Source organism: Grus americana, chromosome 4 (assembly GCF_028858705.1).
Source record: "Grus americana isolate bGruAme1 chromosome 4, bGruAme1.mat, whole genome shotgun sequence".
NCBI classification, from domain to species: Eukaryota; Metazoa; Chordata; class Aves; order Gruiformes; family Gruidae; genus Grus; species Grus americana.
In genome coordinates this window covers 28590109-28617932 of record NC_072855.1, presented here as the reverse complement: position 1 = coordinate 28617932, position 27824 = coordinate 28590109, and the positions used below count along the sequence as shown (strand labels likewise).

Sequence of the window (27824 nt, the reverse complement as noted above, 5' to 3'; positions counted from 1 at the left end):
GTCCTATGATAATCATTTCTTAGAATCCATTTCCATATTCTCCTCCCCGTCACACATGCTCAGTGATTTGAGTTGGTGGTCCTCAGGGGTCTCTGGTGGTTGTCAGTGGTCTCACACCCATGTTTGCTGAATGACTCTCTTCTTGAAGGCATGCGCAGTATCCTTGTTGTGGATGCACCTGTCCATAACAACTTACTTCATAAGATTAATATTCCCAGGCCTATTGTCCGGCTGGGTAGGGACTGTACATGGAACGTAGCAGCATTGTACATTGTCAGTTAGCTTCATTACCTATTACCTTGGTTACAAACTCCTTTCCCACGATTATAGGCTTTGAAACAGTTCTAGGCCTTAAGCAGCTTTCTAGCTAACGTAAGTTTTCTTATAGCTAAGCTTCTATATTTTCTACAACATTTGAGAGAATTTTCCACAATGGAATAGGGAGAATGAGGTATCAAAACCATTGCTGTACAGAAGTATCCCAAATTATGTTACTTTTAATGATGAACAGAATATTAACTTCATAAACTAAAATTAGTCCCTGTCTTCTATTTTGTGGTTTGGTTTTTTTTTTGTTTTTTTTTTTCCCCATTATGATTTAGTATGCAAGTCATAATGCTCCTTGAGTTTCGCTATGAACTATACTATAAACTTCGACTGTTGTGCACAGTCACCAGCAGGTAGCAGGCTAGAATGCTTTGAAAACAATTTCTTTAATATTTCCATTGTACAACTTATGTAATGAAATTACCCTAAATGTTACTTTTCCCCATTGCGAGCATGTTTATAATGTAGAAGACCGACTGGGTTTTATTTTTCAATTCTAAAAATCTCTCTCATAAACACACATAAAGGAATCCATAGCTTGAAATTAAAGGTATTAAAGGAATATTCTAATTTTTAAATTGAAATTTGAAAAATTAGTAAAATCTAAGTTAGAATTTCCCACTCAGGTAGACATAAGTGCTACTGCAAATTAAAATGTCTTGCAATTCTGATTTTATGAGTGACTGATTTTGCAGAATCATTGAATAACTTTTTTGAAATTGCCTTAGATTAAAGAAACTTCTTAGATTAAAGAAATTAGATACGTTAGAATTATATGTGCCCTTTGATGTTCATTGGATCTAGCAGGCATCTTTCTGTGAAGCAGCAAGACTAACATGGCTGAGGCACAAGCTGTTCAGTGACCTGAAACTGGCAGTGGACTTCTAGAGAGTAGTTCAACAGAACAACAGCATAGGTATGTGGAGAAAGAATCAGAAAAGCCAAGGATATTAAACAAAAAAAGCAGAGCAAACAAACAAAAAATGACAAAACAAAACTACAAAGAAACCTCAGCAAAACATATTATGTTTCTAAGATGACAAAGACTTAAGAGTTAGGGCTAGAGGAAGAAAATAATAGGATATACACTGATCTTCAAAGTCGCTAGTTTTGCTGAAATTCATCCAAGAGCGTGGAAGATTTATGGCTATGGCAGCTCTCCATTATGGCTGCCAATAATGGTAGCCAGTAGTCTTGAGAAGTTGTGGAGAATGGCTACATAAGGCTGAAAACTGTTAGGTATGCCATCTTTCATTAAAAAGAGAAAAAGAGGAAGATGCAGAGATTTATGAACAAGTTGCCTTGCTTCAATTATCAACAAATAATTACAGAAGTATAAGGTCTTAATGACAGACAGAATATATTTATCAATAACAAATCATGTCGGATTCCCTTAGTTTATTCGTTGAAAAGGCAGAGACACGGTGGATAGGGAAGAAGCAGATGTGATATATATTTAACTTTCACACTATGTGAAATGACTTTTGAAATAAGTAAGAAGATATGGACAAAGATTAAATGATATGAGACTGTTGATGACTCATTTTCAAGCCATGAAGATATATGGGGGGCTAGACACATCCCAGTGTGTCTGGGGTGATATTCGGTGTTGTCGTGAGTCATTCAGATGATGGGAGTGGAGAGCACACTTAATAATTTCTCATTCAGCATCAAGGTGGGAGGATCTGAAAGCATTTTGGAGGACAGGATTAGAATTAAATTATTTTTTGACAGACTGGAAAAATGGCCTGAATTAACCAGGAGTATTTATGTGTAATTCCTCTGATGTATTCAGCTTGAGTTCGATTTTTGACTAGATGGGGAGAGTTCAGAATAGGTCGGCAGGAATGACCAAAGACCTAGAAAGCATGGTTTGTGAAGAAAGGTTGAAAACTCTGGATGGTCCGTCGGGGGAATGGAGGTACAGGAGCCTTCAAATATGTAACAGGCTGCTGCAAAGAGGCAAGGATTGCTGTTTGCTGTGCATCTGGTGTAAATTTACTTAACTATGGCACTTTTGATATGGTCTTGGAGAAGTCCATAGACTGAGACTACAGGCACCCTAAAGTGTATTAATTGAGTGTTATGTTTGAGTGGTTTGAGCTCTGATGCTCTAGCATAGTTCTTTTGGATATAAAGATTTACTGCAGATATTTAATATGAGGCACATGAGACAGTTAATTTTTGTGATCTATTCAATAACAGTCTTAGAACCCTATGGGTTTTGAAAGAATATTTCAGTACTCAAATGGTTCCATCCAAATAGCACCATGAGATGTTGTAAAGTTATGTGGATTCAGATAACTTAAAATCTTGAAAAAATTATGGAGGATCTGGTCCAAAGATGACCACTCAAAAAGTGTGCATTATTGTTACCATGGTATGAGTGTCTTATGTTTGCAGATACCACTAACAAACTTTTACTTAAGTGATGTAGATATTTTAGGGACTGTACTATAATGTTAAAAGATGCTTTTAGGTGTGAAAAATCTGTTCTGATAACTGTTAGCCTTTTTTAAGCATAGGTACCAGTCACTACAGTGTAATTGTACTGTGCTTCACCTTCCTAGTGAAAAAGTATTTCCGTTTCATCCACTATGAATCTCCAAAGTTGCAACTCTAGGCCATTCCCCTTTGTTTTACCATGCAGCAAAATTGAGAAAAGTCTGATTCCATCACCTTTTAACTTCTCTTCATGTAGTTGCAGGTTGCTATTGAATTGTCCCTTAGCTTCCTCAAGAGCAAACAAGGCTAGTTGCCTCAACCTCTCCTTGTCCATCAGTGCCATAGGCCCCTAGAAAATTACGAGGCCATCTGCATGACCCTCTCCAGTTTCTGAACATCCTCTTAAACTGAGGCGCCTCAAAACTGCACATTGTGTTCCAGGTATATATGGTTTCAGTCAACAAATACGGTTTCAATTTTGCTTATTGTTGCGATACAGGTAATAATTAAAAACATTAATCTAAAATCAACACCGAGTTTATGAGCAAAGCTGTTCTGTTATATGCAAACCCAAGGTGGGGGAAGAAGAAAACTGCAAAGAAGCGAAAAAGCCTTCTGAAACTGTTTCATAAAAACGGTTCTTTATTTGGCTTGCCTGAAATCTTGAAAGATATTACATATGGACACACACATGACTCCTGTGCAGATTGACTTAATTTAGGTCAATTTTGGCAGACCACTAAAATAAAAAATTGGCAAGAGAGCTAATTTCAAACTCAAAGACGTAGATTGATGCCTTAAAGTAATTAGCAGCTATAGCCTTATTGTTGGAGTCTGTAAGAAACTCAGTAAAGCAAAATATTCTTATGAAGAAATTATACACCATGAGGTGACACGGCTCTGCCCGTTGAAAGATCCTTCTTTCCTTTTCTTCAGAGTGTGTCCACAAAAGAAATTGTGTGCTACAGCTCCAAGTGGGGCCGAGTAGAACCAGCTGCCTGCTGTGTTTTCAGAGCACAGGATGGGTTTGGCTAGAAGGAGGCCCCATTGCTCTGCCTCCCTCCTTTTCTCTGAGCGCTTTACAGTCCCTGGTGTAATGTATGCTTCTGGCATAGCAGCCCCTCCCTGGACCCTGAAAGTCTCAGACCCAGAAGCTCACACCAGTTCGTATTCCTCCTCTAACATTTTTAGCTTGTATTCTCTCATTCTCTGGCAATTCCCAGTATTCTCTGCTCTCTACACAAATGCTGACCATTGTCTCCAGCTTTCTTTAGCTAGAAATGAGGCTCTTAGGTCCCCTTTATTCTGACTATTTCTAATTAAAATAGATTAAAGAAGACAGTGGTGACCCTTGCCTATCTGAAAGAAAACCTTGTATAAACGTCATCAAGGGAAGATCGCACTATAAATATTTATAGAAGGCATTCTAAAGACATAAATTAGGGCATACTGGTTTTGAGCGTGTTATATGAAGCTGTGATTATCAAGAAAAAAAGGCAGAACCCTAATTTTACTTTCAGTGAGTATAATACCTTGTATTAATAATTATAAAATTTCATAAAGGCTTAAGTGTCTTGTAGGTTGTTGCCCTGGTTTAGAAGCACATATCTGCTAATGTCGATTATAGCATCACAAGCTGTAATTCCGAACTTCAGGTTTCAGTAAAATAATCTGGTATTTGGGAAAATACAGATTCAGACCCACCAGATGGCATGATATTTGCACTTTTTTGCACATTTTTGAGTTACGTATTTTATAGATCAGATGCTGTTTACAGCTACATAAAATATCACTGTACAAAGTTATGAAATGGAGAAAATAATTGTTCACAGAAGATCATAAGGCAGAATGACATCTTAAGGAAAAAAGTTTATGTACTTTTGGTAAGAAAAAGAGTGGGAAAGAAGCAAATGATGGAAATGAAGAGAGGAGCATTTTATGTGTTTGCTATAAGCAGGCACTGAGGAAGAAAGCTCTTTTTGCAGCAACCAGCTTTCTCTAAATGGGGAAAAACCGCAGCCTTTAAAAATGCTTGTTATTATCTGCCTGTACATTCTGGGTAGTAGATCATGGAATGATATTTGCTTAATATGCCCAGAGAATGTTCTGAAAAATAAGTCACGTAACAGGCAGGATCCAGGGCCGTGACCTCAAAGCCTAGTTAATTCTGCCAGCCCTGCTGAAAACATTTCCATATGGTTGCACTGACAACTTTACCATAAAACAGAATTCTTCAATCTTTGTTAATTTATGCAATCAAGTGGGTAAAGAATGCTGCACTTTTGCAAATATTTTAAAAGAAATATAGATAATACTGAAAATTCGACTTAAAGACAAACTAATAACCTGTCTGGCATTACTAGGTACTGCCATGAGAGATTGGGTTCAGAGGCAAGTTTTAGGACACATCACAGTTTTTTCTGAACTTTTCTTTCTTTTTTCCATGAACCAGGATTTAGAATTTGGCCTTTGACCAGTGTTCAGAAGAGCAGTCCTTGAAAGTCCTTGTCATTGACAGGGATTGATGGCTAGTCATGGATGGTTCTGTGCTGGAAAGTTGCGTGACTTGTAAAGCAATTTAAAAAACACACTCTTTTTTCCATTTAGCAATTGAGATTTACTAAACCAGCAGTTTCTTCAGTGGCTTGAGTCTATCAGGCAACAACTAAACTAAGAAACTGGATATTTGAAAATATCTCTTGGTGAACCATTCTTACTTTCATATTCCTGTTAATTTGCTGCAGAAGGACAGGTTTGACATCATCACCCATGATTTGTTCTGTTTCACAAAGCAGACAGCTTGGACTTAGAGATACTGTCAAGTATTATTGACAAAACCTAGACTGCTCTTTACTGTTATATTTCAATTGATTTCTAAAGATAAAAATGTAAGAAAATAGTTTTTCTTTTACCTCTTCTACATATGAAGATCTATTTTTTGTATTTTTGGAGGCGAGAAACTGTAGAAACAGTAAGTCAGTGTATGCACTGTAGTAAATGCCACCAGAAGGCTCTTGCTGTTCCAGGTTCCAATTCTGGTTCTTGTCAGGAAATACAACATAATTGACAGTAATATGTTAGCTGGCCTGGGTTCTTGGGGTGATTTAATTCCCCTAACTGTGATTCTGCCACACGTGGCTTTGACATAACATTCAGCTGTATATCTTTGGAGTAAACAGAAGGCATTAGGGCCTCTTCGCCTTGTAATTGTAACGTAGAAACCTACTGGAAGGTCTATGAATGTCTTTCATCTGTTTCAGAGGACCATCCAAAACAGAAATTGTAATAGAGAATGAGGAAATGCAGCATCAAAAATGGCTCAATCTGCACTCAGACTGGAAGAATAAAAATGCTTCCACTTTACACGCACTTCTAGTGAATGGGTAAGTAACATGAGATTTATTTCACTGCTGTGGGTAGTCATTTATTACTAGAGGATGACAAACTCCTCTGGTAAGCTCTTTTATCCAAGGTATCTTTTATATAAATCCCAGCACATACTCATGTGAGTTGTTAAAGTACAATCTACAACAATTTTAGTGTCTACTACAACTGTAGTCTCTTTTGAGTCCACCTTGTGAATCCTCATTCTGCTAGACTAACAGAATTTGAGTGACACAGAGGTGATGCCTGTGAAGTACCCAGACCAGACAGCTTCATTAAATCCCTGCTGACCAAGAAAGTCTAGTAAGTACTATATAGCAAAACCTGCAGCAACATCTTACCATCCTCTGCAGCCCATATAGTTTGGATTCATACATTTGGAGCAACCACAGCTTCTTCAGCAGAAGCTATATCCACATACAGTAGGTTTCCTTCGGAGCTCCTCTGGCTTCAGATGGGCTGAACAGGTAGTTGGTAATGAGAAGCCAGGATCTCATGGTTGAGACATTCAAAGTGTGACTTTGAGACCGAAGAGCAATGAACTTAAACATCCAGAACAAAACTGGGAGAGCCACCTAGTCCCCACCTGCAACTGCATTCTTCAAAAAGCAGGTTCATTGCTTCCCTGTTCTCTTTCAAATGCCTAGGAGATTTCAGAACATCCTTCTGCCATAGAAAAATCCTTCTGTTTCACAAGGAAAGACTGTCTTGGCTAAATGCAGAGGTACAACCTACGTGAATACTGCAATCTGAGGAATACACCTACTTTTCTTTTGCTTGGCTCCATTATTTTCTGTAGTGAAACTTTCTATAAGGGCAGAATACTGAAAAGATTGTGTCTGCAAGTGCCTACTTTTGCTTTCCTACATCTCAGCTTTGTACTAGTTCTGTTTTATATTAGTATTTTCCCCATTTATTTAAGTTCATTTTTATTTCTTCATCTAGAAGGACCAGTACAGCATGGTTCCTGATACTTGAAAATTTTCTTTTTAACTCTTTTCCTTTCTCACTGTCTCTTTCCACTAGCCTAATGGTATCTAAATGCTTTTCTCCAGAGCAATGCAAGAATAAACATCTGGGTTGTGACCAGATGCAAAGGCGGATCCACAGTCGTATTCTGTTCAGTCACTGAAGTGCAAAGCAGAAATTTCAATGTACTTTGCCATGTTTCAAAGTGGTCTACTAGGAAGTATGCGTGAAGGGATGGATTGGAGCCTCTGAGTTAAAAGAACTAGTAGCAAAAGATCTAGTTTCGCCCAGAGTACAAGTTAAAGGAGAGAAATTGATAAAGATATTACAGAGATGAAAGTAATATGTAGGAACAGATGCTCCAGTCTCCCCAAATCCATGAAATGGGTAACAAGAAGTGAGAAGCTAAGGCCTTGCATGAAGAGTGAGGCTGATTTTGTTTTGGCTGCATCAGGCATCCTGTCTAGGTGGCTCTCACTGGCTGTGCATGTGCTGCAGATCAGGTGCACCCCATACCAATCTCCCAGTCATCCCACTGGAGGACCTGCAGGCTTGCATCACTTCTCATGTGCCTGGCTTGCTTTCTAGTATAAAGCAGATTGCACAGGGGATGATATGTATTTAGTCTCTTCCCAACATGAAGCCAAGCCAAGCCCAGGAGCTGGGAAGTGCTCGAGCCCTGCAGTCTAGGTGTAGTCATCTGGATCAGCTTCAGCATGTAAAACATCTGTGCCTTGGAGTATGTTGCATGTCTAAAGGAGCTGTCAGGCTCCTGGACTGCTGGGAACTCGGGCAAGAACTAACAAAGGCACCACTAGTTTCATAAAGGTTTGATAAGAGGGACAGGCAGTGTGCACAGTGCACAGTGCAGGCTATGCACACATAAAAGCTTAAAGTTTTCTCTTTCAGAGCTGAGTATTTGATAAGTCAAAGAAAAAAGTGTGAAACATGAGTGTGGCTGGTCTCAGTTATATTATCTGTATTTTTTGTGGAGTGCCAATGCCCCTCAAAATTGTGCACACAATTTTCTTTCCTGAAATTTGTCGACTGTGTCTAGAAACAGAATTTTATGGTCTGTGCTTCTGGTCTGTACAGAAAGTAGCCTGATTTGCACAGTATATGAATGGGGCGCATGCAATGTAACGGACAGAGGTTTGGTCAAATCACAGATTGAAGCCAATCTAGTGATCTTGCTGGCACTCTGTTGTGCCCACATTAGTATCTGTGACTTAAAATCAAATGCAGCCTCTTTTAGGTGGTGGCAATTTTAAAGATGCTGCCTACCTACTGAGATTACAGCCTTCAAAGAATTACCTGGGGAACAGCTCTTCTGTGTATCCAGTCTAATTTAGCTCTCCATCTGCCTCAGTAAAGCACATATACAGTAGGAATGAAAAGTGGTGGAACTAAAAAGGCAGTCAGCTACTGAGCAACAACGCTCGCTGTTTTAACAAGGATCTCCCTCCCTTTGACAAAGAATTTCTTCTTTCCTCTCTCATCTGAAAATTTTCAACAGAAATGATAATTTTTGTTGTTTTAATACTTACTTTTGCAAACTTCCTGGATTTTTTTGAAAACATCCAAACTTTTAGGCCATGAAAGCTCATCTGTTATCAAAGGTATTTCAAAGAAAATTCTGTCCTTCAGCTGTAAGGAAGAGGAGAATGGCAATCTCTGTGCTGTCAGGTGCCATAAATTAAGACTTGACAGACTGTACATCCCAGCTGACCAGAGCTGGATCAGTGCCCAGAGAGCAAGGTAGTCTGCAAAATATGTAGCACCCACTCGTGAAATGCATTGTAAAGCTGAACTAATATTTTGAATTATCTCTAGGCAGGCGCTGGAAACCATGGATGATCTGGCATAAGAAGCTCCTTGTGTTTCTTTTTACGGTTTGGGGGAATATTTAACAGATGGTTCACAACAACGAATACAATACCTGTGCTGATTTGCAAATTACCAAAAATTGCATCAATTAATTGAGATTTCCACCATGTTCTTGTTTCAATATTTAGACAGATGTGTCGAAGCAGAAGCAAAGTGGCTCTCTTTTGCACTAAAGAAGGTAAGAGAGAAGTGCATATAAAACACAGATGTTTTTCAAGATGTGTTAAATTACTTTAACAAATGCAGGTGTTTAGTGCGGATTCATTCTGAAATTTGACTAGACTTCTGCAACATCCAGTTTTGCATTGTTTGTTTTTCCTACTCTATTCAGATTTCATCAGCTTTTCTTACTTTTTGACTACGAGGCTGTGTATTGCAGTAACCCAGTCCTGCTCCCACAAAATGAATTTTGTCAGCAGTCAGGTCCCAAAAATTAATTTGCTAAAACTTTCTGCTGAAAATATCCTTTACCACCAGAGTGATTAGCAGGCTATCTGCCTGGGAGTTGAAGCTGTGGTCTGTTTAGTTGTGAAGCTCAAGGGGACAGATGAACCTGAAGTAGAAAGCTACAGACCAAGTCTGTAGGCACAGCAGATTGTGCAAGTTTAAGCAGTTTGAAGATGCAGAAATTCTTCACCTTCAATGAAATCATCTTCTGCAGACAAGGAGAGCTTTGCTGAAGAACACTTAAATTATGAATTAGCTTGACACAGGGAAAATTAATCACAAAGCATGACCTAAATTTGGGAAACTAATCAAAACATTTACTACTCTTACCAGAAAAAAAAACCTCATAAGAGACTGTCAAAGGTGTTTGCTTCTGACATACATTGCTTTAAAAACACGTAAACCTCCTTGCCCTCTGAAGTTAAGTGAACACAGTGAGAATTACAAGTTACAAATAACCATTGCTCCAATTTATTTCTTCACTACTAAATTCCCACAGATATATGCAATGGCAGTATGTCCTCCCTTGGGAGGATGATTGCAGAAACTGGTGGTGGTCTTTTGTTCTCTAAATCAGACTGAATATCAACAGGATAAATAATAAGTTTGCCATCTTACAAATCCAGAATATAAAGTGAGACAAAAGTGAAGGGCTAACTATTTTGCAAAAGTAACTGTCTGGCAGATGGGAATCTGGTATCAGTTCCTGTGGAAGTGGCTTATAAAGTAGAATGGACAGAGCACTGGAATGTCTTCAAATCTTCTCCCTTAGTAATTTCCACAGGCAAAGCAAGCTTGGTGCCGTGTAGCTGAGTAAACAGTTTGACATTCACCTCACGCTTGGCTTAAGAAAAGCCTTATTATTGCTGAGCAGTTTTTCCAGGAGCAGTTCTTATGGATAGTACAGAGTAGCCCAAACACATTGCTAGCTGACAGAAAGCCAAGGACATAAACCCAGGAAACCTTCCCAAGGGCAGCCTGGTAACTCTTGAGAAACAAGAAGTCAGGATCCCAAACTTAGCTTGGTTAATATTTCAGGCTGAGCCAGTCAAAATTAATATCAAGAGAGCAAATCCTTTGATATAAAGGAAGGATGAAAATGGCACAATGTGTTTGATATTATTGTGTGGTTGTTGATGACGTCATTTACTGTTCAGTGTAATTTCATGACTCTTAATATCGGTCTATGCCTAGTTTTCTTGCAGAAGGTCTTGTATGCGCTGCCTTTGTGGTAACGATTCGGCATCTGTTCCTCTCCAGACTGTGGCCGTCGCCCAGCTGCTCGCATGAACAAGAGGATCCTTGGTGGTAGGACCAGTCGCCCAGGCCGATGGCCGTGGCAATGCTCCCTGCAGAGTGAGCCAAGCGGACACATATGTGGCTGTGTTCTGATTGCAAAGAGATGGGTCTTGACTGTAGCACACTGCTTTGAAGGGTGAGAGGGCTCCCACAGTTTTACTGTTTGTATAAACTTGCACATCTGAATTACCAAATCTTCCCTCCTCTGCCAAACACACTGGGGATAGGTGATGACCTTTGCAGAATGGCAAATTGCAGAGGCCTGGTTTTAAAAAACTAAAAAAGAAAGTAAATGGTATAAAACAGCATCAGCTTAGGTTTTCACATGCTTTATTATTCATTGCTGGCGTCTCTACTGGTGAAAGTTAAATGAAGGTGCCCTGACTGTCAGCAGGAAATGGGAAAAGGAAGAAGACCAAAACACTCCTATAGCGCTCATACAACTGCCATAGATTAAAAAAAATCATTCTGGGCACCAGCATAGAAATGGCCCTGCAAAAATGCTGTGGCCATTAGTAAAAATAAAACTGAGTATTTACTCATAGTGCAACTAACATATTTAAGTCACTGCCTTTTCTAATTATAAACATTCCACTCCTTTATTAGGATTGCGATCATTAAAAAGTCAGTATTAACCATAGTCAGTGCCTCCTAGTATCTGAGGCCCTGTGGTGGATGGACAGTCTGGAGTGCAGAGGAAGTTTACATGTCTTAGGAACTGTCTTGGTCATTGTCAGTTTTGTTGATGCTAACCAACATTTCTTTATAATGAACCACAGATTTTGGAGGAAAGTTTATTACCTCATTTCTTTTGTCTTGTACTGAAATTTTAAAATTGCCTTTCTAAAGATAATTGAAATGTGTGTTTTCTGCTGTAGTTAGTAAGTACTTTTCTGCTATGCACTTGTCATCAGTGCTTAATCCTGCTTTAACTGGTACTTGCTCCTTGGAAATTATTTTAGACTATATTAAACACCTTTCTTTCTGTTCAAGCCAGCAGAAATTCTGTGGTAAGCAAGTGTGTCTCGACTGATACTTCTTTATAACATTAATCATTCTCTTTTTCTGTGATAATTTAAATTTTGTCTTTTTATTTCTGAAACACTGAGGTCTTTTGTATTTGCTGGGTTTTTTCCTTTTTTTTTTTTTTTCCCCTGGCTCTCGAAGGAACTTGTGGTAGGGGCAAAGTTTGTGGCTTCTGTGTCCAAGCCAGAAGCAGTCAGGCAGGTGATAGTGTGAGTATCTCAAGGTGTAAGGCTATTAATGGAAATGCTAGAGGAAATGACATTGGAAAGACCTCAGTTCTGATGTCATATCAAGCCCTAAGGATGTTCAAGAACTGATTCCATTCAGAGAGAAAAGTAATAACCAGAAACTTAAAAGTAACCTAGATAACCTTCCTACTAAACTAACAGAGTGCTAAACCTGAATAATACAAAGAAGAATATTCTATTTATCAGATTTTGTGTCCTGCACAAGGAATTTCTTTTCTTTCCCCATCTATTTTTAAATAAAGGTAAGCAGTATCTGGAATATTTCTTCACCCAAAGATGAAGGAGTTTTTCTGGTGATCTAAAATGAAGAGTGGCATTTAGAGGTAGATCTTTCAGCAGTATGGGATTGCTACTGAATTTCATAGGTAACATATTTTTCTCATTAGAGAAAGATAAGGAAGGAAGCCATCAAATTTATAAAGGAAAAATTTTCACATTTTTGTCAAATGCAGAAAGACCGCCACTACATTTTGGAGCTGTTCATTTACCCCTCATTTACAGCTATACAATATCTATGTGAGCTCAGAGTATTACAGTAAAAGGTCTCTCTCACATTTGTATTCTAAATACCTTAAAGTACTAAGATATTTTGGTTTAATAACTTATTGAGGAGTTATATAAACTTTTTTCTCTTCTGCCTCTCTGAATAGATTTGAGGGTATATTCCCAGGGGCCTGAAATCTTTAAATTCTTCATTTGTGTGGCTTGATACAGCAACAGCAAGATCAGTCTTGATGCTGTGAAGCTTTCTTGATATACAATATTTAAAAATTTACCAAACCAACTAGATAAACCAACAATTAAAACAGATTTTAAAGTGCTCTGGTGCTTTAGACATAATGCTCCATTTTGTGAAGTATTTTATGAAGTTCATGTGAAGTTTGGGATACAAAACATGAGGACCATTTAACAATAATATAGCAGAAAGTAATAATGGAAACAGTCATGGAAAGAGCGACATTAAACATTGTGTCTTTTGCTAGTTTTATTAGTATAGTCCCCAGAGTGTTGTCAAGATTGTTTTGAAATGCGTTATACCAAAGAATCCAAGACATTAAGGTTTTTTTTCTTGACTGTAGGACAATACATTCTGGCTGTGACTGCTCATTGCTCTGAGCGATGCTTTTTTACAATGTTCATAAACACAATAGCATATGAATATTCTTAGCACTTAATCTTGTAACTTTATGGAAAAACTCACAAACTGATCACGATGGTAAAATGATCATTATGGTCTGAAATACCAGAATTTTCACGCAACTCTTAAGATAAAAATAGCCTTCATTTAGCAACCAAATCTCTTTACAAATTGTAGAAATTACAATCCTGTTGAGTACTGTGAAAAAGCTAAGATTTTGCATGCTTTGATTTATGCTGCTTTGATTAAGCTTTGATTTTGTCAAAGGTGCTTAGTTACATGGAACTGTCTTTCATCAGTTGTGAAAATGCTGACTTTTTGGAGGGTTTTTAGAACCACAGACTAATTAGGAACCCGTGACTTATCCTGTGACCAGTTATGATCAAGAGATTACGCCCTTAAAGCCTGTCATAAAGTCTATGTTTTTCTCATGCATCTCAAAAGGCACCAGGTCAGTCTTCCCAGTAGTTTCCACTTCCCACTCATATACATATTTTTTTGTGATCTTGTATATTTACCAATAGAGTCTTAAACAATTCTAAGAGTCAAAGTAACCTTTGGTCTTAGGCACAGGAAGTATGCTTCACTATTTTGTCACTGTTAGAGTGGTGAGGCACTGGAACAGGTTGCCCAGAGAAGCTGTGGAGGCCTCATCCCCGGAAGCGTTCAAGGCCAGGTTGGATGGGTCTTTGGGCAACCTGGTCTCATGGAGGGTGTCCCTGTCCATGGCAGGGGGGGTTGGAACTAGATGATCTTTGAGGTCTCATCCAACCCAAACTGTTGTATAAGTCTATGGTTCTATGTTTGGCACAAGACTGAATGCCCAATAAAAAAGAGACTTTTCCCATGGCTATCATAAAAGATTTAATTTTCATAATAAATTGCTTCTTTGGGATTTCAACTAGACTTACTGCTGTCAGCAGCATACTACTGAACAACACTGTCACCCCAGAGAGATTTGTACATGCCCTCCAGTGAGCATGTGAGCACCTAAGTCTTGGGCAGGATCCAAGGGATGATTTTTGAGAGCCTTTGGCATTTAATACAGCAGCTAACAGGCGGTTACATATCTTCTGAAGGCGTGAGCTTTAACTCGTTCGGTAACAGACAGGAAGGAAATGGAAAGCACAGTCTTTTGTTGCTCAGATCTTAGCTGTAAGTAACGATGGCTAAGTATTGTTTTTTCTTGCAGCATTTGTATGTGCAATGTTTTGTGAAGTGCAATGTGCAAAAAGGGAGGAAAAAAGTCTCGGGTATTTTAGCTTAAAAGAATGCTCTTGATTGAAATTTCCCATTTGCTTTCTTTTTCATAAAGGAGAGAAAACGCAGCTGTTTGGAAAGTAGTGTTTGGGATTAGCAACCTTGATCATCCATCAGGCTTCATGCAGACCCGATTAGTGAAGACCATTATCCTCCATCCACGCTACAACAGAGCTGTCGTAGACTATGATATCAGCATTGTGGAACTAGATGGGGATATCAACGAGACAAGCTATGTAAGACCTGTCTGTCTGCCCAGCAAGGACCAGTTGGTTCGGCCAGACACCTACTGCTACATCACGGGCTGGGGACACATGGGCAACAAAAGTAAGATGAGTTTTTCTGGGACTCTTGGAAAAAGACGTTCACCTTAGAATGAGTTAATCAAATAAGCGATACCATTACAAAGCTTTATCCATTTATACTGTTACTGGACCTTATTAAATACCCGGGAACTGTAACTACTCATGAAAGGATCTAGCTAGTGTGACTAGAGCCTAGCTTTTCCAAATCAGCAGCCTCAATTTATGCTCCTTAATCCTTATTTAGACAAGTGGCTTGATTTGCAAAAATGCTGAGGATCTGGAAACTCCTGTCAAGTAAGTAATCTGAATTAGTTATCATTGTACCGGTTTAGGTTGTATTCAGGATTGTATGGAGAAGGTATCAGATCATCAGGGCGGGGAGTGGGAGGGAGCGGGCAACATTCTTAGTTCAGTGAAAGCGGAAGGCACTGAAAGCATCGGCATACAGGCTGAATGAACATTTTCTTGAATCAACACTCTGTGTCGCACTTGGGACTCGTGACATGATTTATTCCATCCAGGCATAATCACAAGTGCTGTTTTTGTCTCTCTGAACAGAATGTGTGTTTTCTTGTTCTGTGACCACTGCAGTCCTTGGGTCCCATGACAAGAACAATTGCGTTATGTAAATCTGTTTAGACAAAATGATTCTGCATGCAGCATATGCAAATTATCCTGGCCCCAACCCTGTTAATGTTCCAGCCGTTGTGTAAATTATAATAATTACTAGGGAAGGCTGTCGTTCTGTACACTGGAGAAGGAGATTTTCCTTTCAGTATTGCTTCAGGTGGGACTTCACCTCTAATGGCCAGGTCAGACACGTGGCAAAAAATTAAATGGCATGTGTCAGGGAGAGGCTGTTTACTAGCAGCTCTACCCGTCTAAAAAAATATCTTTTATGTAATGGCAGGGAAAACCCCATAGAATGCTTTTGCACCACTGGTAAGTGGAAAAAGGTTCTTTGTTCTCTAATGTGGTTTCAGTGTTGGTTTTAAAGGTTTTATGTTATGAAGCAACAAAAACCATCATGGCTACACAGCATTTAGTACTTCATGCCCTAGGTTGAACAACTTTCCTTAGAATTTGGGCTCAGTCAGCCATTTAGACTAGGAAGAAGTCCTTTATTGTCTCCTGAATGCGCTGAAATAATTTCAATACCCTTTGAATTCTGATTCCCTGATACATTCTCTAAGTCAAATTTACCTAACCATAACTCAGAATAGCTGTGATTATACCAAGCTTTACCATGAGAGATGCAGAGAACAGGGAGATCCTGCCATGGAACGAGTCGTCAAACCTCTCCTCCACCTCCCGCACAGTCCTGTTTTCCAGCTGGTACTGCCCCCATCTTAAAAGCGCCACTCCACGTCACAGAAAGGTGCGCGCCCTAATTGGTCTGTCAGCGTGGGTGCCCCATAAATGGCGAGCGTCACGCCAGTCCCCACGTGCTTGGTCCCTCTCCAGAATGCAACACGTACGCTCTTGCCTCAGGAGCATGACAGTCACAGATCTGGCCATGCAGCAGTGCAAAACACCACCTTAGCTTTGTGCGAAATGGAGGTTCTCCTCTTCTTACATTTAATATGTATAAAGTAATATTTATAATCTATCCTAACAGAAATATTTATCATATCTCAAAGAGCCACCATAGCAAAGTATTTGCGTGTGTGCGTATCCAGTTTAATGCTAAATTTTGTTTTTCAGTGCCTTTCAAGCTTCAGGAAGGAGAGGTTCGCATCATTTCCTTAGAACAATGCCAGTCATACTTTGACATGAAAACCATCACCAGCAGGATGCTGTGTGCTGGCTACGAGTCTGGCACTGTGGACTCTTGCATGGTAGGTCTCATTGTCTCAGGAGAAACGCTCAGCCAGACCTGCTTTTAGAAATCAAAGTACCATGATGGTTATTAGCTATAGCATACTTCATCTACTATAGGAATGACAACAGTTATTTACATATTTTAACCCAACTTTTTTTATTATTATTATTGGTGTAATCAACTTCAGTTTATGATCATGAAATGCTGCTTGAAGTTGCTATGCTTTATCTATATTAGTTAACTATTAGACTGTGGGGTTTTTTTTTTTAATTTGTATGAACCTTTTGCAGGTAATTTTTTGTGCAAATATAACAGGGAGTAAGTACTGGTAACACTATGTGCTGCTACATAGTTCAGCAGAGCAGCCAGTTTTTACAGCTGAGTTATTAAAGGCAAATTGTTGTAGGACCCAAGACACAGCTTTAACCATGTGACTGCCAGCCACGTGTAGCCCCTATAGACTGGTTTTTTCATTCATGTTGCAGGGTGACAGCGGAGGACCACTTGTGTGTGAGCAACCTGCAGGGCGCTGGACTTTGTTTGGTTTGACATCTTGGGGCTCTGTCTGCTTTTCCAAGGTTTTGGGACCTGGAGTTTACAGTAATGTGTCACATTTTATCGAGTGGATTGAAAGACAAATATACATCCACACCTTTCTGCTAAACTAACTCCAGATGGTAAGAGTTGTGCTGACAGACATAAGAAAAAAGGAATCAGCACGTCAACACTGAAGATTTTGCAGTCCAGAAACTCTATGAAAGGGAGTTTCAAGCTCTATCTATTCTTGTTGTGGAGCTAGGGAATATGCAGTGTATGTTAATGGTAAACCTCCGCTGGTGAATATACTTTGGGATAGAATTAATAATCCTTTTGACTTTTCTTTTAACTGTGTTGTGGTGCTTTTCCAAACACAGCAGAAGGCTTAAAAGAAAAGAATCAGCCACTTTCTGCCTTTCAGCTATTCAAACTAAGCAGTAGCACAGACTAGAAAAACCTTTTTAGATAACCTATTTTAATACTATTCAACTAGTAGCACATACATTTTCACTAACTTGTTGTCATGAGGAGTGAACTCAGTGCATTCAGATGGTACCGACAGGACATATAGTCACAAGGGGAACCCCAGGCATGGCTGCAGCTCAGGCCGTGGGAGAGATCCATGAGTTTCTACGTCCATGGGGCACAGGACACATCAAAGTACGCATGCAGGTCTCCAAAGGTGCGTAGCCATGCTGCTGGTGTGCCCGAGCTAGCGCCTTCTGTCCCTCAGGGCGGGTAACTCACATGGCCATAACCAGGTACCATCCTGACTCCGCCATCTCTGCGGTGCGACAGCAGGACCAGCAGGCCCACAGACCCCTAACCACCACCTGAGGCACCCGAGGCCAAAACTGAGGTGCTCAGGCTCTTTGAATGGTTTCTGCCACTTAATTTTCTGAAGCTTCCCATGTCTTAACGTCTCTGGGAAACACCCATGCCTTGACTGCACTACATTTATCAAAAACTACGCCCTGCTGGCTTTTTTCCCTGTTTTGTATAGCGTGTTCAGCCTATAAAGCGTGCAGTGAACATCTCCAGCCCTCCAAAAACACAACAGGGTTGGCAATGCCACTGCAATGATTTCTCCCCCTAGAACTGGCTAGTTTGAATATCTGATGAGATATGGAAAAAAAAAATGCAGATTTAAAGTGCAAAAGATGCAGTGTGAGCAGTATCCTCAATATTGGGAACCTGGGTATTTTTGGATAGGTGTCTTCTAGTGTCTTGCATTGAAAGTTTCATTTTGCTTAGCAAGATTAAACAATTCGGAAAAAGGCAGAAAGAGATCTGAATAATAGAAGACTGGGATTCCAGCTTCTGTTCAAATGAATATTAGAAATACGTTAAGCAAAGTCCAGCAGCTTCATCCCCAAAGGCTCCAAGAGCTGTGCTCAAGTGCTTGGTGGTAGATGGCAGAGTGGTCTGTGCAGTAGGTAAGAAGAGGCTAAGCCTTGACTCCAGGAATGTCTGGTTAAAAAAAATTATACTGGAGCTTGGCCTCTCGATGGCGCTAGCAGGGAGGTGTGTCTTACCAACTGCTGTAGGGATGTCCTGCGCAGCTCACAGCTTTTGGGAAGCCAGAGTAGGAGTCAGGAACCTGAGATTACAGGATGAATTTCACTGGGGAGCAATGTGTTTACAACTTGCCTGTTATCAGTGCTGTGCCTGCCCCCCATGAATCCAGCCTAAGGCATATAATTACCTTCTCTGCTACCTCTGGCATGCCCCCATGACAACATGGCAGGGCCTCGTCAATACCATGACTGCCGTACGTGGAAACATGCATTAAAAGAGCTAACTAATGGATGTTTCAGGTACTATTACTCATCTTACAATTAATCTACATAGATCTGATTATTGCTTTAGTGAGGTTTTACCTCTTATTTCTGTATCTTCTCCTTTAACATGCCTAACATTAGACATAATAGACAGTGCTCTAGACAGCGTTATTAATAAATATTCAATATTTGTTATGGATTCTGGAACCCTATTTAAGTGACTATTGTACCACTGTTTCATGCTCAGAAAGAAAACCCTTCTACCCTTTGCTAGATTTGTTTTTTTTTTTTTTTTATATATTAAGGATTTTGTTTTTACTATAACATATAAATGCTCTTCTCCCCCCCCCCCGCTATAAATAAGAGAAAGCAGCTGTGACCATCTTTTCCCAGTGCAAGTAGCTCACAGATGAAGCAGGTTACTGATGCCCTTGCCTCAAGGATCTGGAAGCTGGAGCCCTCAGTCCCCCCCGGATCAGCCTTTCTCTGGGGCCAGGATCTCTGCAGCTGTAGGGCAGCGCAGTTCCAAGTCCCAGAGCCGGTTACCTGACTGGGAGTTACCGGAGCAGGCAGCCCAGGGGCTGTCAGAGGCAGCCCACCCCGCTGCCCAGCTGACAGGCCTGGTGACGTGCAGGCTTCAGTGAGGTCTGTTTTCTAGAAGTAAAAACAAAGAGGTGCTGCTGTGAAATGAACAGCCCAGCTCGATATTTTTCCACCAGATGAAGTGGTTAGCAGCTTTGAAATTTGTAAAGCACTGGAGTATATATAATCCTTTCATGTAGATATTAGCGCTACCAAATGATAATATGTAATCACACATTTTAATTAACGGAGTTTGGCCTGCCACCAGTTTCCAAGCAGTCCCTCCCAGGCAAGGAGGGAGAGCCCTGCCTGAAGGTACGGTCCAGCTCCCTCCTGTATGAGCTCCAGCTGGAGAACCTGCAGGCTGAGCGCCACTCCTCATGGCTTTTGGAGGGAGCAGTTGGGTCTTTCCCTTCCCCACAACTGTGTCTGACACAACATTCCATGTAAAGAGGAAATTTGTAATTTTATACACGTATTTTTATACTGCTTTTTTTATGTGTGCACATGAATAGGCAAACATACTCCTCCTACTACTGTATCAAGCCTTTCCCTGTGTGCTGATGTAATGGCTCTGATCAGTTATGCTGTTTCTCCTACAAGCGTAGCCGCACTGTAAGGTAACAAGTGTTGGTTATACTTCTACCACAGCTGTAGCTCCAAATGGAAGCAATGTCACACAGTCAGATATGTTTCTTTCTAGCTGTACTAATAAAAATTTACAATCATTTTCCAAGTAACTTCTCTGTTGAAAATGTGTTTTAATCTTTAGAGGGAGAGACTCAACGACAATATGGAGCTGTGAAGTTGTAACTTTAGCAATAATGCTTAAAAATAGCCATAACAAGCTATTTACATACCCTGACCTAGCTTTTTTAATCAGCCCTGACAGCCCTGTGAGCACTACAACATTTGTGGAGGTTCTGGCACTACCATCACTGCACAACTTGTAGTTTCTCCTGCATGTATGCTTCCAATCAAATTTCTTCAAACACTTTTTGTTCTATGGCTTTCCTGAGGAATACAATTAGTTTGAAATAATCATCTCCTTTTAACTGGTACGCAGCATTTCAACAACATGTACACATGCTGAAATCAAAATAATACACATGCAAAAACTTAAAATAGTTAAAATTTGCCTGTTCATGGCAGTCAACAGTAAGGTATCCAGAACCAGCAGGGCAAGAGTAACATACCCAGAGTAAACCAGGAACAAACATTACAACACCCATACTGAATTGAGCTATGGGACCCTTCTTAGCACAGTCATCTTCCCAACTTGTCCATTAGCCTTGGCGGACAGCAAGGGCTAGTGGGACCGGCAGGCGCTCTGCCTTTGCTGGTCCTCAGCCTTGCGCTGCAGCCAGCGGGGCGGGGAGGAACCCCAGCCTGGCCCCAGGGACAGGCCAAAGCTCACCATGCTGCGAAAACACTTGGTAAGGGCTGTGGCTGACTGCCACCCGCAAATGCTTAGCACAGGTGTGGCCACTGTGAATAATTTAAAAAACTGTATTTTTTCTGTAAATCAAATACCGCACATCAAAAAAGTGAGTTAAAGCTGCTGTAGGTGTAGTTACAAAGTTTGGGGAAGTCGAAGGTGGTTGTTTTGGTTTGTTTTAAACTGACAACCAGCAGTGTAAATGCTGTGCTTGCCTTCCTGACATCTGGAAGGCACCTGTGAGATGATCTTGAAGAGCTTGTTTTCAAAATGGAAAAGTCAGGTCACGCTGTGCCTAAGTGCAGGAGTGCAGAAGCAAACGGGATCCTGACGTCTCCAGTGCTAAAAAAAAATAAATAAAGGAAGCATTCAACTGTTGAGAAGCAAAGGGAGAGTGATTTGCTTGCACCCTTCATTTGGCACCACTTTAGATATGGTCAATCAACATTTTGAAGCTTTTATTAGAGAGTCACTACCCTCATCTCTCCTTTAATAAAAAATAGCAAGTGATCACAGCAGACAGCCCTTAGATATTTCTGCTGTTTGTCCACCAAAAAAAAAAAAAAAAAAGGGAAAAGATGGGTTTTTACACAACAGACTGCTTCTCACAGTCCTCTAAAAGAACACAACCAATAGTGGACAATTTAAAGCAACATGCACCATCAGTGAAACAACACACCAAGAATAAAATAAAAGTGTGTGTGCGTGTGTTATTTCGTACCACTTCAAGTGGTACAAAAGTACTTACAATCTCAGCACAGAGGAACTTTTAAAAGGACTTACAGGTTCAAGGCCACCCACAGGGTCTGGCGCTTTTGAGACCCAGATGAACTCATCCTTCATCCATCCTGAAAGCCTCATTGCACTAAGCAGTGAGGTGATGAGCCTTGCTAAAAGCCGCCTAACAGCAATTTCACTGTCCTTGAGGCGTTGCGCAGCTGCCCCCAGGTCTAACAGCTGACTGCCACTCATCTGTCTTCCTGCAGTTATTTTGATGCCACGGATTACAGTAACAGAGGATTTTGGAAGATCTCAGTCTGAATGCTTACAGCTTTTGTACGCTGCACATCTGAACTCCTGAGACTAAATGATCGGCTACCTGCCAAATCCACTGGTAGGTTCTGCTCCGGCAGCAGAGGCAACAAGAGGGCAGGTCACAGGCCAGTGTTGTCCCACGAACTCCTTTTCACAGTGACAGGAAGGGGAGAGAGCAGAGCCCTGTGCTCCCTCAGGTCACTGCAAGTCCCAGAGCTCCTTCACGCGAGATTAACGTATCTCCCTGACAGAGCCACAGACCTGCAGAACCACAGAACAGAACAATCTGTTCTCTGCGGCCACACGTGAAAAGAGGTCATAGATTTAAGGTGCAGAGGAAACATTCAGGTGAGACAACAGAAACCAAACCAATATTTGACTTTGAGGGCAGGAAAGCACTGGCCTGGCCTGCTCCTCTGGAGCTCTTTACAACAGAGGGACACCTGCTAGGAGTGGTAAGGGTAGAGCCCAGCCTGCCTTGGGGCTGTGGAGCAAAGCAGACGACTCACTGAGTCCCAGCAGGTCTGTTCCTGCACGATTCTGCCCCTGTACCAGCTCATCTCCCTGCACAACCTGCTGGCTGGTTTGCATCTTCTTGGACACCTTGCAGTACTCGGGGCTTGTAATGAAAACCAAAATGTTTCACTCAGGATACCTGTACCCCGCTCTGGCAAGGTGCCCCCTGCAGCAAGAAGGCTGCTACAGACAAACATCTGAAAATCGTAACTGCAAACCAACATGCTTGACACGATCTCTTAGAATTTGAATGTCTGCCATCACTTCAAAGGTCCCCACTAACCTTTGGTTAGAACTTACAAAAATATTTTGTCATATGTTGAACCAAATTAAAAAAAAATATTTGCAGAAATGGCTGTCATCACTGGCTCCTTCCACTGTTTTTCTTCTACAGGCTAAACAAAAAGGATATTTCTCTCCTCACTAACACCAGGGATGGAGTCAGCCCTAATTACATTCTACCTTTCAAAAACAGAACCATTTTAAACTTTTGGTAACATGTGGTGACCTGCATTTGAATGAACTTAGCATGCCCTAAATATCTGCCCTGCATAGCAGCAGCTGTCCCAGACCTCACAGCGTTTGTTTGAATTCTTTCAGAGATCTTAAAAGATGTGGAATATGCAATGCTGATCATCGACACGGAAAGCTCATGGTTCAATTACAAAGCAGAGCCCTTGCCTCAAACACTGTGCCTAAAAATACACACACAAAACATGGCACTTTGAAAGCAGAAAGTTTTAGAAAGAAACAGAACCAAAAAATGGGCTCAGTACTAATAATTCATTAGCACCTACAGTTTGAGGAAACTGTTTATTTCAACAGGTGCTAGTGGATACAAACAATTTCCCAAGTTCCTAAGCAGCCACATGCACCTCAGCCAGCTTTCGTGCAGTGTGCAGACCAGTGAGAAACTGGCAGAGGCAGGACATCTCCAAGACAGATGAGCAACAGAGCTCATATTTGGGACATGCACTGGGTTATACCTTCTTTAGAGCAGCCTTTAGAGATACTTAAGCTGTTTTATTATTATAAAAGTCTGGAGGAACGTAACAACACCTGAGAGTGAAGAAGAGTAACGTCAGCAGCTAGAAGCTGCTATTTGTAAGAGAAGACCTGAAGACAGACTGGAGCTACCACCCACGGCCACTGGCAGACAATTCTGCAGTGCAGGCATGAGGTAGAGTTTAGGGAAAAGTCAGGCAGCCAACATCTGAGTTGGGTGAGGAGGAAAACTCCAGTCAGTGGCAAATGACATGAAACGGCACATGGAGACAAAAAGGAGGGATATAGCAGGGGATGAACTATCGTGGAGAACAAAAGGCTGCACTAGGATTTGCTCTTTTTGTGGAAGAGGAAGGCAAGGTGACACATATGTCTCATCTGGCTCGCTCTTCTGATGGTTAAAATTGGTTTTCGCCAGCGCTGAGATGGCCCATGCAATACCCTGGTGAACGCACTGGACCACAGTGGTTGAAACAATTACTGCACACACATACTGGAGGAGTCTTCCAACAAGCCAACCAGTAACTACATCCCAGCCCTTCCGCTTACTTCATACTTCAGCAAGTGGTGAATCCCAGGGAATGCTAGGGTTTTAGGACAGCAGTGCAAGGGCGCAGGTTGGCTTACCTGAACTGGATCCTGCAAATCCATATTCATGCAATGTTCTGTCCATAACACCACGAGGTACTATGCAATGTTGCATACAAGAAATAAGCAGTATGCAAAGTCTACTGTGTGAAAAAAATATAAAAAACAACCCAGCCATTTAGATCCTGAACATCTTAATAAATTATTGAAAAGCTTTATAAACAAAAAAGCTTTTAAGGACATGTGTGCATCATCTACCTCGGCTGAAGAAAACAATACCACAACATAGCATAAATCAGCAGTTATTACTCTTGGGTTTTAAACAGTTAGCATTCCAACCTTGTAAAATACATTAAAACATCTTCACACAAACCAGAATTCAAACCTGCTTTGTGTGCTAAAGAAACAGCACTGCTGCCCTCTTCAGAAGCACACACAGCGACTTTGGCACGAGTTGTTCCCACCAAATATGTCTGAATTAGTTTCCTTTGATGAATTCAGAAATACAGTCTTTTCACAGTTCAAGCCATTTGTATTCCCTGAATGCCTGGTGAGATGGAGGTGTCCTCTACTAGCCCATCTCTTGAACAGGCCTGAAAAGGTGTTTCAGATGTTGGCAAAACCCTGGCAATGCTTCCTTCCTCTGATACAGCACCTGTGGCCGAGCTGGAAGACCCAGAAGTAGCCTGGAACTCTAGTTTACAATGCAGTCATCTTTCCATCTCTTAATTGCTTCCCTCTGCTCCTCGGGGGTCAGTCTGTCAAGGTGCTTGGCTCTCAACACCGCAGACGGAAACAATGTTCCTTGGAGAACTCTCAGCAAATATCTACAAAATAAACAGTTTCAAATAAGCTGTTTAAAAGCAGACTCAAAACTGTTTCCAGCAACACTAAAGGAAACCAAACACCATTCATGTAACCCTGAGGCTGCAGCAGCCTCTGGAACAGTTTTTGCAGGTGCCGTTTTGTGAAAATGAACTATAAGGCCAGCACGTTTAAAACTGGCATTTTCAAAGACAGATACCAACGCTCCTGCCTTTCCAGGGTGAATGAGTTATCACACTTGAAGTTACAACTTCTTCAGTAAGGCAAAACCCTTAAATGTTAAGCTTGATAAAAACACAACTCAGGACCCCTTGTGAATCTAGTCAGCGTGTTTCCACCCCACAAAGAAGCCTGTGCATGCATTCTTCATTCTAAATATTCTTATACATATATATATTAAATGACATAAATTTCAAACAGAAAATGGTTTCACAAATAAATACAGACTAAGCACAGTACTTCTATGTATAGTACATGTTCAACTTTGATCACTAATTTAACTCATTTGTATACAAATCATAAGCTCTGTGGTTACAGAGATTACTGTTTTTTCCCCCTCCAAAGACAATATTTAATATTATATATATAATTTAATATAAATCACAAAAGAATTTTTTTATTTACGGAAATTTACTTTGAGAACATGTCACTAAAGAGCTGTCCTCACATGGCTTGGTCTGGTAGAGTTATGACACTTTCTTTACATTCAGGATGGGGGGGGGCGGGGGGGGGAGGAAGACCTCTAGCCAGAGAGATTGATAGCATCGCTGACTCAAAGAAAACTAATTTTGTTAACAACAGCAATCTGCAATTATAAAGGAGAAATGCACCTGGGTAGCAGAGCAACACAAGTAGTCAGGAGGCAAACCAAATAAAATACTGGGTCTGTCATGTGCTTTTCCATGATCCAATAAGGGTTTGATGATGGGTTGTTGGTTTTGCAGGTTGCCCCAAAAGCCAGAGCAAAGACAAAGTAAAACAGGATGCTGCCAACCATAACTACTGCGTGTATCCAAGTCTGCAATTCAGAAAAGGAAAGAAATCAGATTTAAGCTGTAAACAGAAAAACCTGTAACACCTGTATGTGTGTACACATGCATGCATGAACATGCACACACTCCTCCTCCAAAGACAGCTGCTTAACGTAACAGAGGACAGATCTGTTCAGATAATATTCCTAATTTTATACAAAACATCCCAGGAAGAATGGAGCCTTCTTCCAACAGTTCATAGGTAACCCAGCCATTTAATTTTTTTATTCTACTAAATGCATAGCTTTTGATTCCTTTATGAAATACTTGTTTTTTCCCACCATTTGCCTTAGATGACCACCTCAGCCACTAGCAGCAGAGAAAGCCTTCTTAAGCAAACAGGGGCAAGATCTTCACATGACACCACCCTTATATATCTTGCTTAAGACACTGATTAACTGTTCTACATTGGAGTTTTCTGTAATTTTATAACTAAACAGCTATAATAGTTACTATGGAAACAACACTGTCATTGGTCTGACAGCTTGCTGACATTCAAAAATGCCAAATAAAACCCATTTAAGTAATGTTTTCCTATTCAGATCGTAGATACACTCATGCTACCCATATATTCTCAATTAAGGCATTTTTATCACTGCTGCCATGCTCCCAAAAGAACAATGAAGACTGCATCACAACTTGAAATTTCATACATTATGAAACAATCCCCAAAAATATTTCTAAAAAAAAATTGTTAGAGAAGAAATAAAACCCATTCAACTGTGTCCTTCTACTGTAACTATTATTGTATTTTCTTTAAAATTATGCAAAATAGCCACATATTACCCTTGTAAGGGCTGTAAATTCTCCCAAGCTAATACAGATGCTTTAGCTTGTGCAGACTTAATTAAAAACTGAAATAGCATTTCTGCAGTATACTGGTTCTCTTTTTCTGGCACCAAAATATACCTCTGAATTGTTTATCCTGGCCACACAGCAGATCATCAGTTCCAAGTATTGAAAATCAACATTTCACATTGTTGTCTTTGAGAAGCTAGCTTTGGGAACTAATGAAGGCTCTGTAGATCACAGACTGGTTTTATCATTTGCAAAACTAAACTGACATCCCCAAAACCACTGTACCCTAATGAGGCAGGATCCTTTCTCTATTTACAAATAATTCTGAGGCCAAATTTTGTTAATTTTAGTCATATGAGTAGTCTTTTTTGCTCCAAGGACAGATGCATTAGGAAAGCTCACATGGTCACATAAAATATATAGGTCTTGGCCCTTTTATACTTATTCTGTTTTGTATATGAAGCTCGCTCTTCCGTTTAATGTTAATGAAAGCTGTATGCACATACTCTGTTAGGAATATATGCTTTTAGAAACAAAATACTCACCACAGACTTGCACTCAATGAGAAGGTGAAACAGTATTATGAAGAGCGCTGCCGTGTTTATAGGATTTCCAAAAGAAAAAATGTCTATGTCTGAGCCATAGTAAGTCTGTAAAGGAAGAGAGCGGTCAGCATAATATATTCTTTACGTATAGTCCTGATACAGAGTGGCATGAATAGTTTCAATACCATACATGTTTGCATGCACACAGTTCAGCTCAGTTCCAATGATGAACCTGTTAGTACACATTTATATATGAGATTTATATATGACGAAGTAAAATCAAACACTTTGTTTTATTCTCTAATTTGCTAGGGTTTCTAGTATGTTGAAATGTATAAATGTATTTCATATCCAGCACTTACAAAGTAAGGCACAAAAAAGCAAACAAGACTTTGGTAAAAAGCATCCAGCAAGGTTATCCAGAAAGTTGAAGGCAAGTAAGCCTGTAAGAAAAAAAAAAATGGCATTGAAACAAATTGAACAAATTGCTGCATCCTTAATTAGCATTAATTTGGATTTGGGGAAAGATTATCTGCAGAAGTAATTCCAGTTAGTTTCCAATGAGGCGGCATCTTTTGTGTTATGA

The 27824-nt window shown here is 40.3% G+C and overlaps 2 protein-coding genes across 12 annotated transcripts in view; one reads left to right on the top strand and one right to left on the bottom strand.

Annotated features, from left to right (window-relative positions):
- Nucleotides 1–21824, top strand: part of CORIN (corin, serine peptidase) — a 158354-nt gene extending 136530 nt beyond the window's left edge. The window contains exons 17-22 of the mRNA XM_054823090.1: nt 6033–6155; nt 9141–9190; nt 10720–10894; nt 14486–14757; nt 16440–16573; nt 17043–21824. Coding sequence (XP_054679065.1) covers nt 6033–6155; nt 9141–9190; nt 10720–10894; nt 14486–14757; nt 16440–16573; nt 17043–17225 — 937 coding nt within the window. The 3' untranslated portion in view covers nt 17226–21824. The remainder of the gene's footprint in view (nt 1–6032; nt 6156–9140; nt 9191–10719; nt 10895–14485; nt 14758–16439; nt 16574–17042) is intronic.
- Nucleotides 21825–24227: 2403 nt separating this feature from the next.
- ATP10D (ATPase phospholipid transporting 10D (putative)) overlaps nt 24228–27824 on the bottom strand; it is a 49767-nt gene continuing 46170 nt past the window's right edge. For 8 of the 11 annotated variants that reach the window (XM_054823079.1, XM_054823076.1, XM_054823080.1 and 5 more), the window contains 4 exons: nt 27601–27681; nt 27239–27343; nt 25695–25882; nt 24228–24866 (listed from right to left, as the gene is read on the bottom strand). In XM_054823079.1, coding sequence (XP_054679054.1) covers nt 24734–24866; nt 25695–25882; nt 27239–27343; nt 27601–27681 — 507 coding nt within the window. In that variant the 3' untranslated portion in view covers nt 24228–24733. Of the gene's footprint in view, nt 24867–25694; nt 25883–27238; nt 27344–27600; nt 27682–27824 lie in introns of those variants that run through there. The other 3 variants (XM_054823082.1, XM_054823086.1, XM_054823087.1) reach the window with 3 other exon arrangements.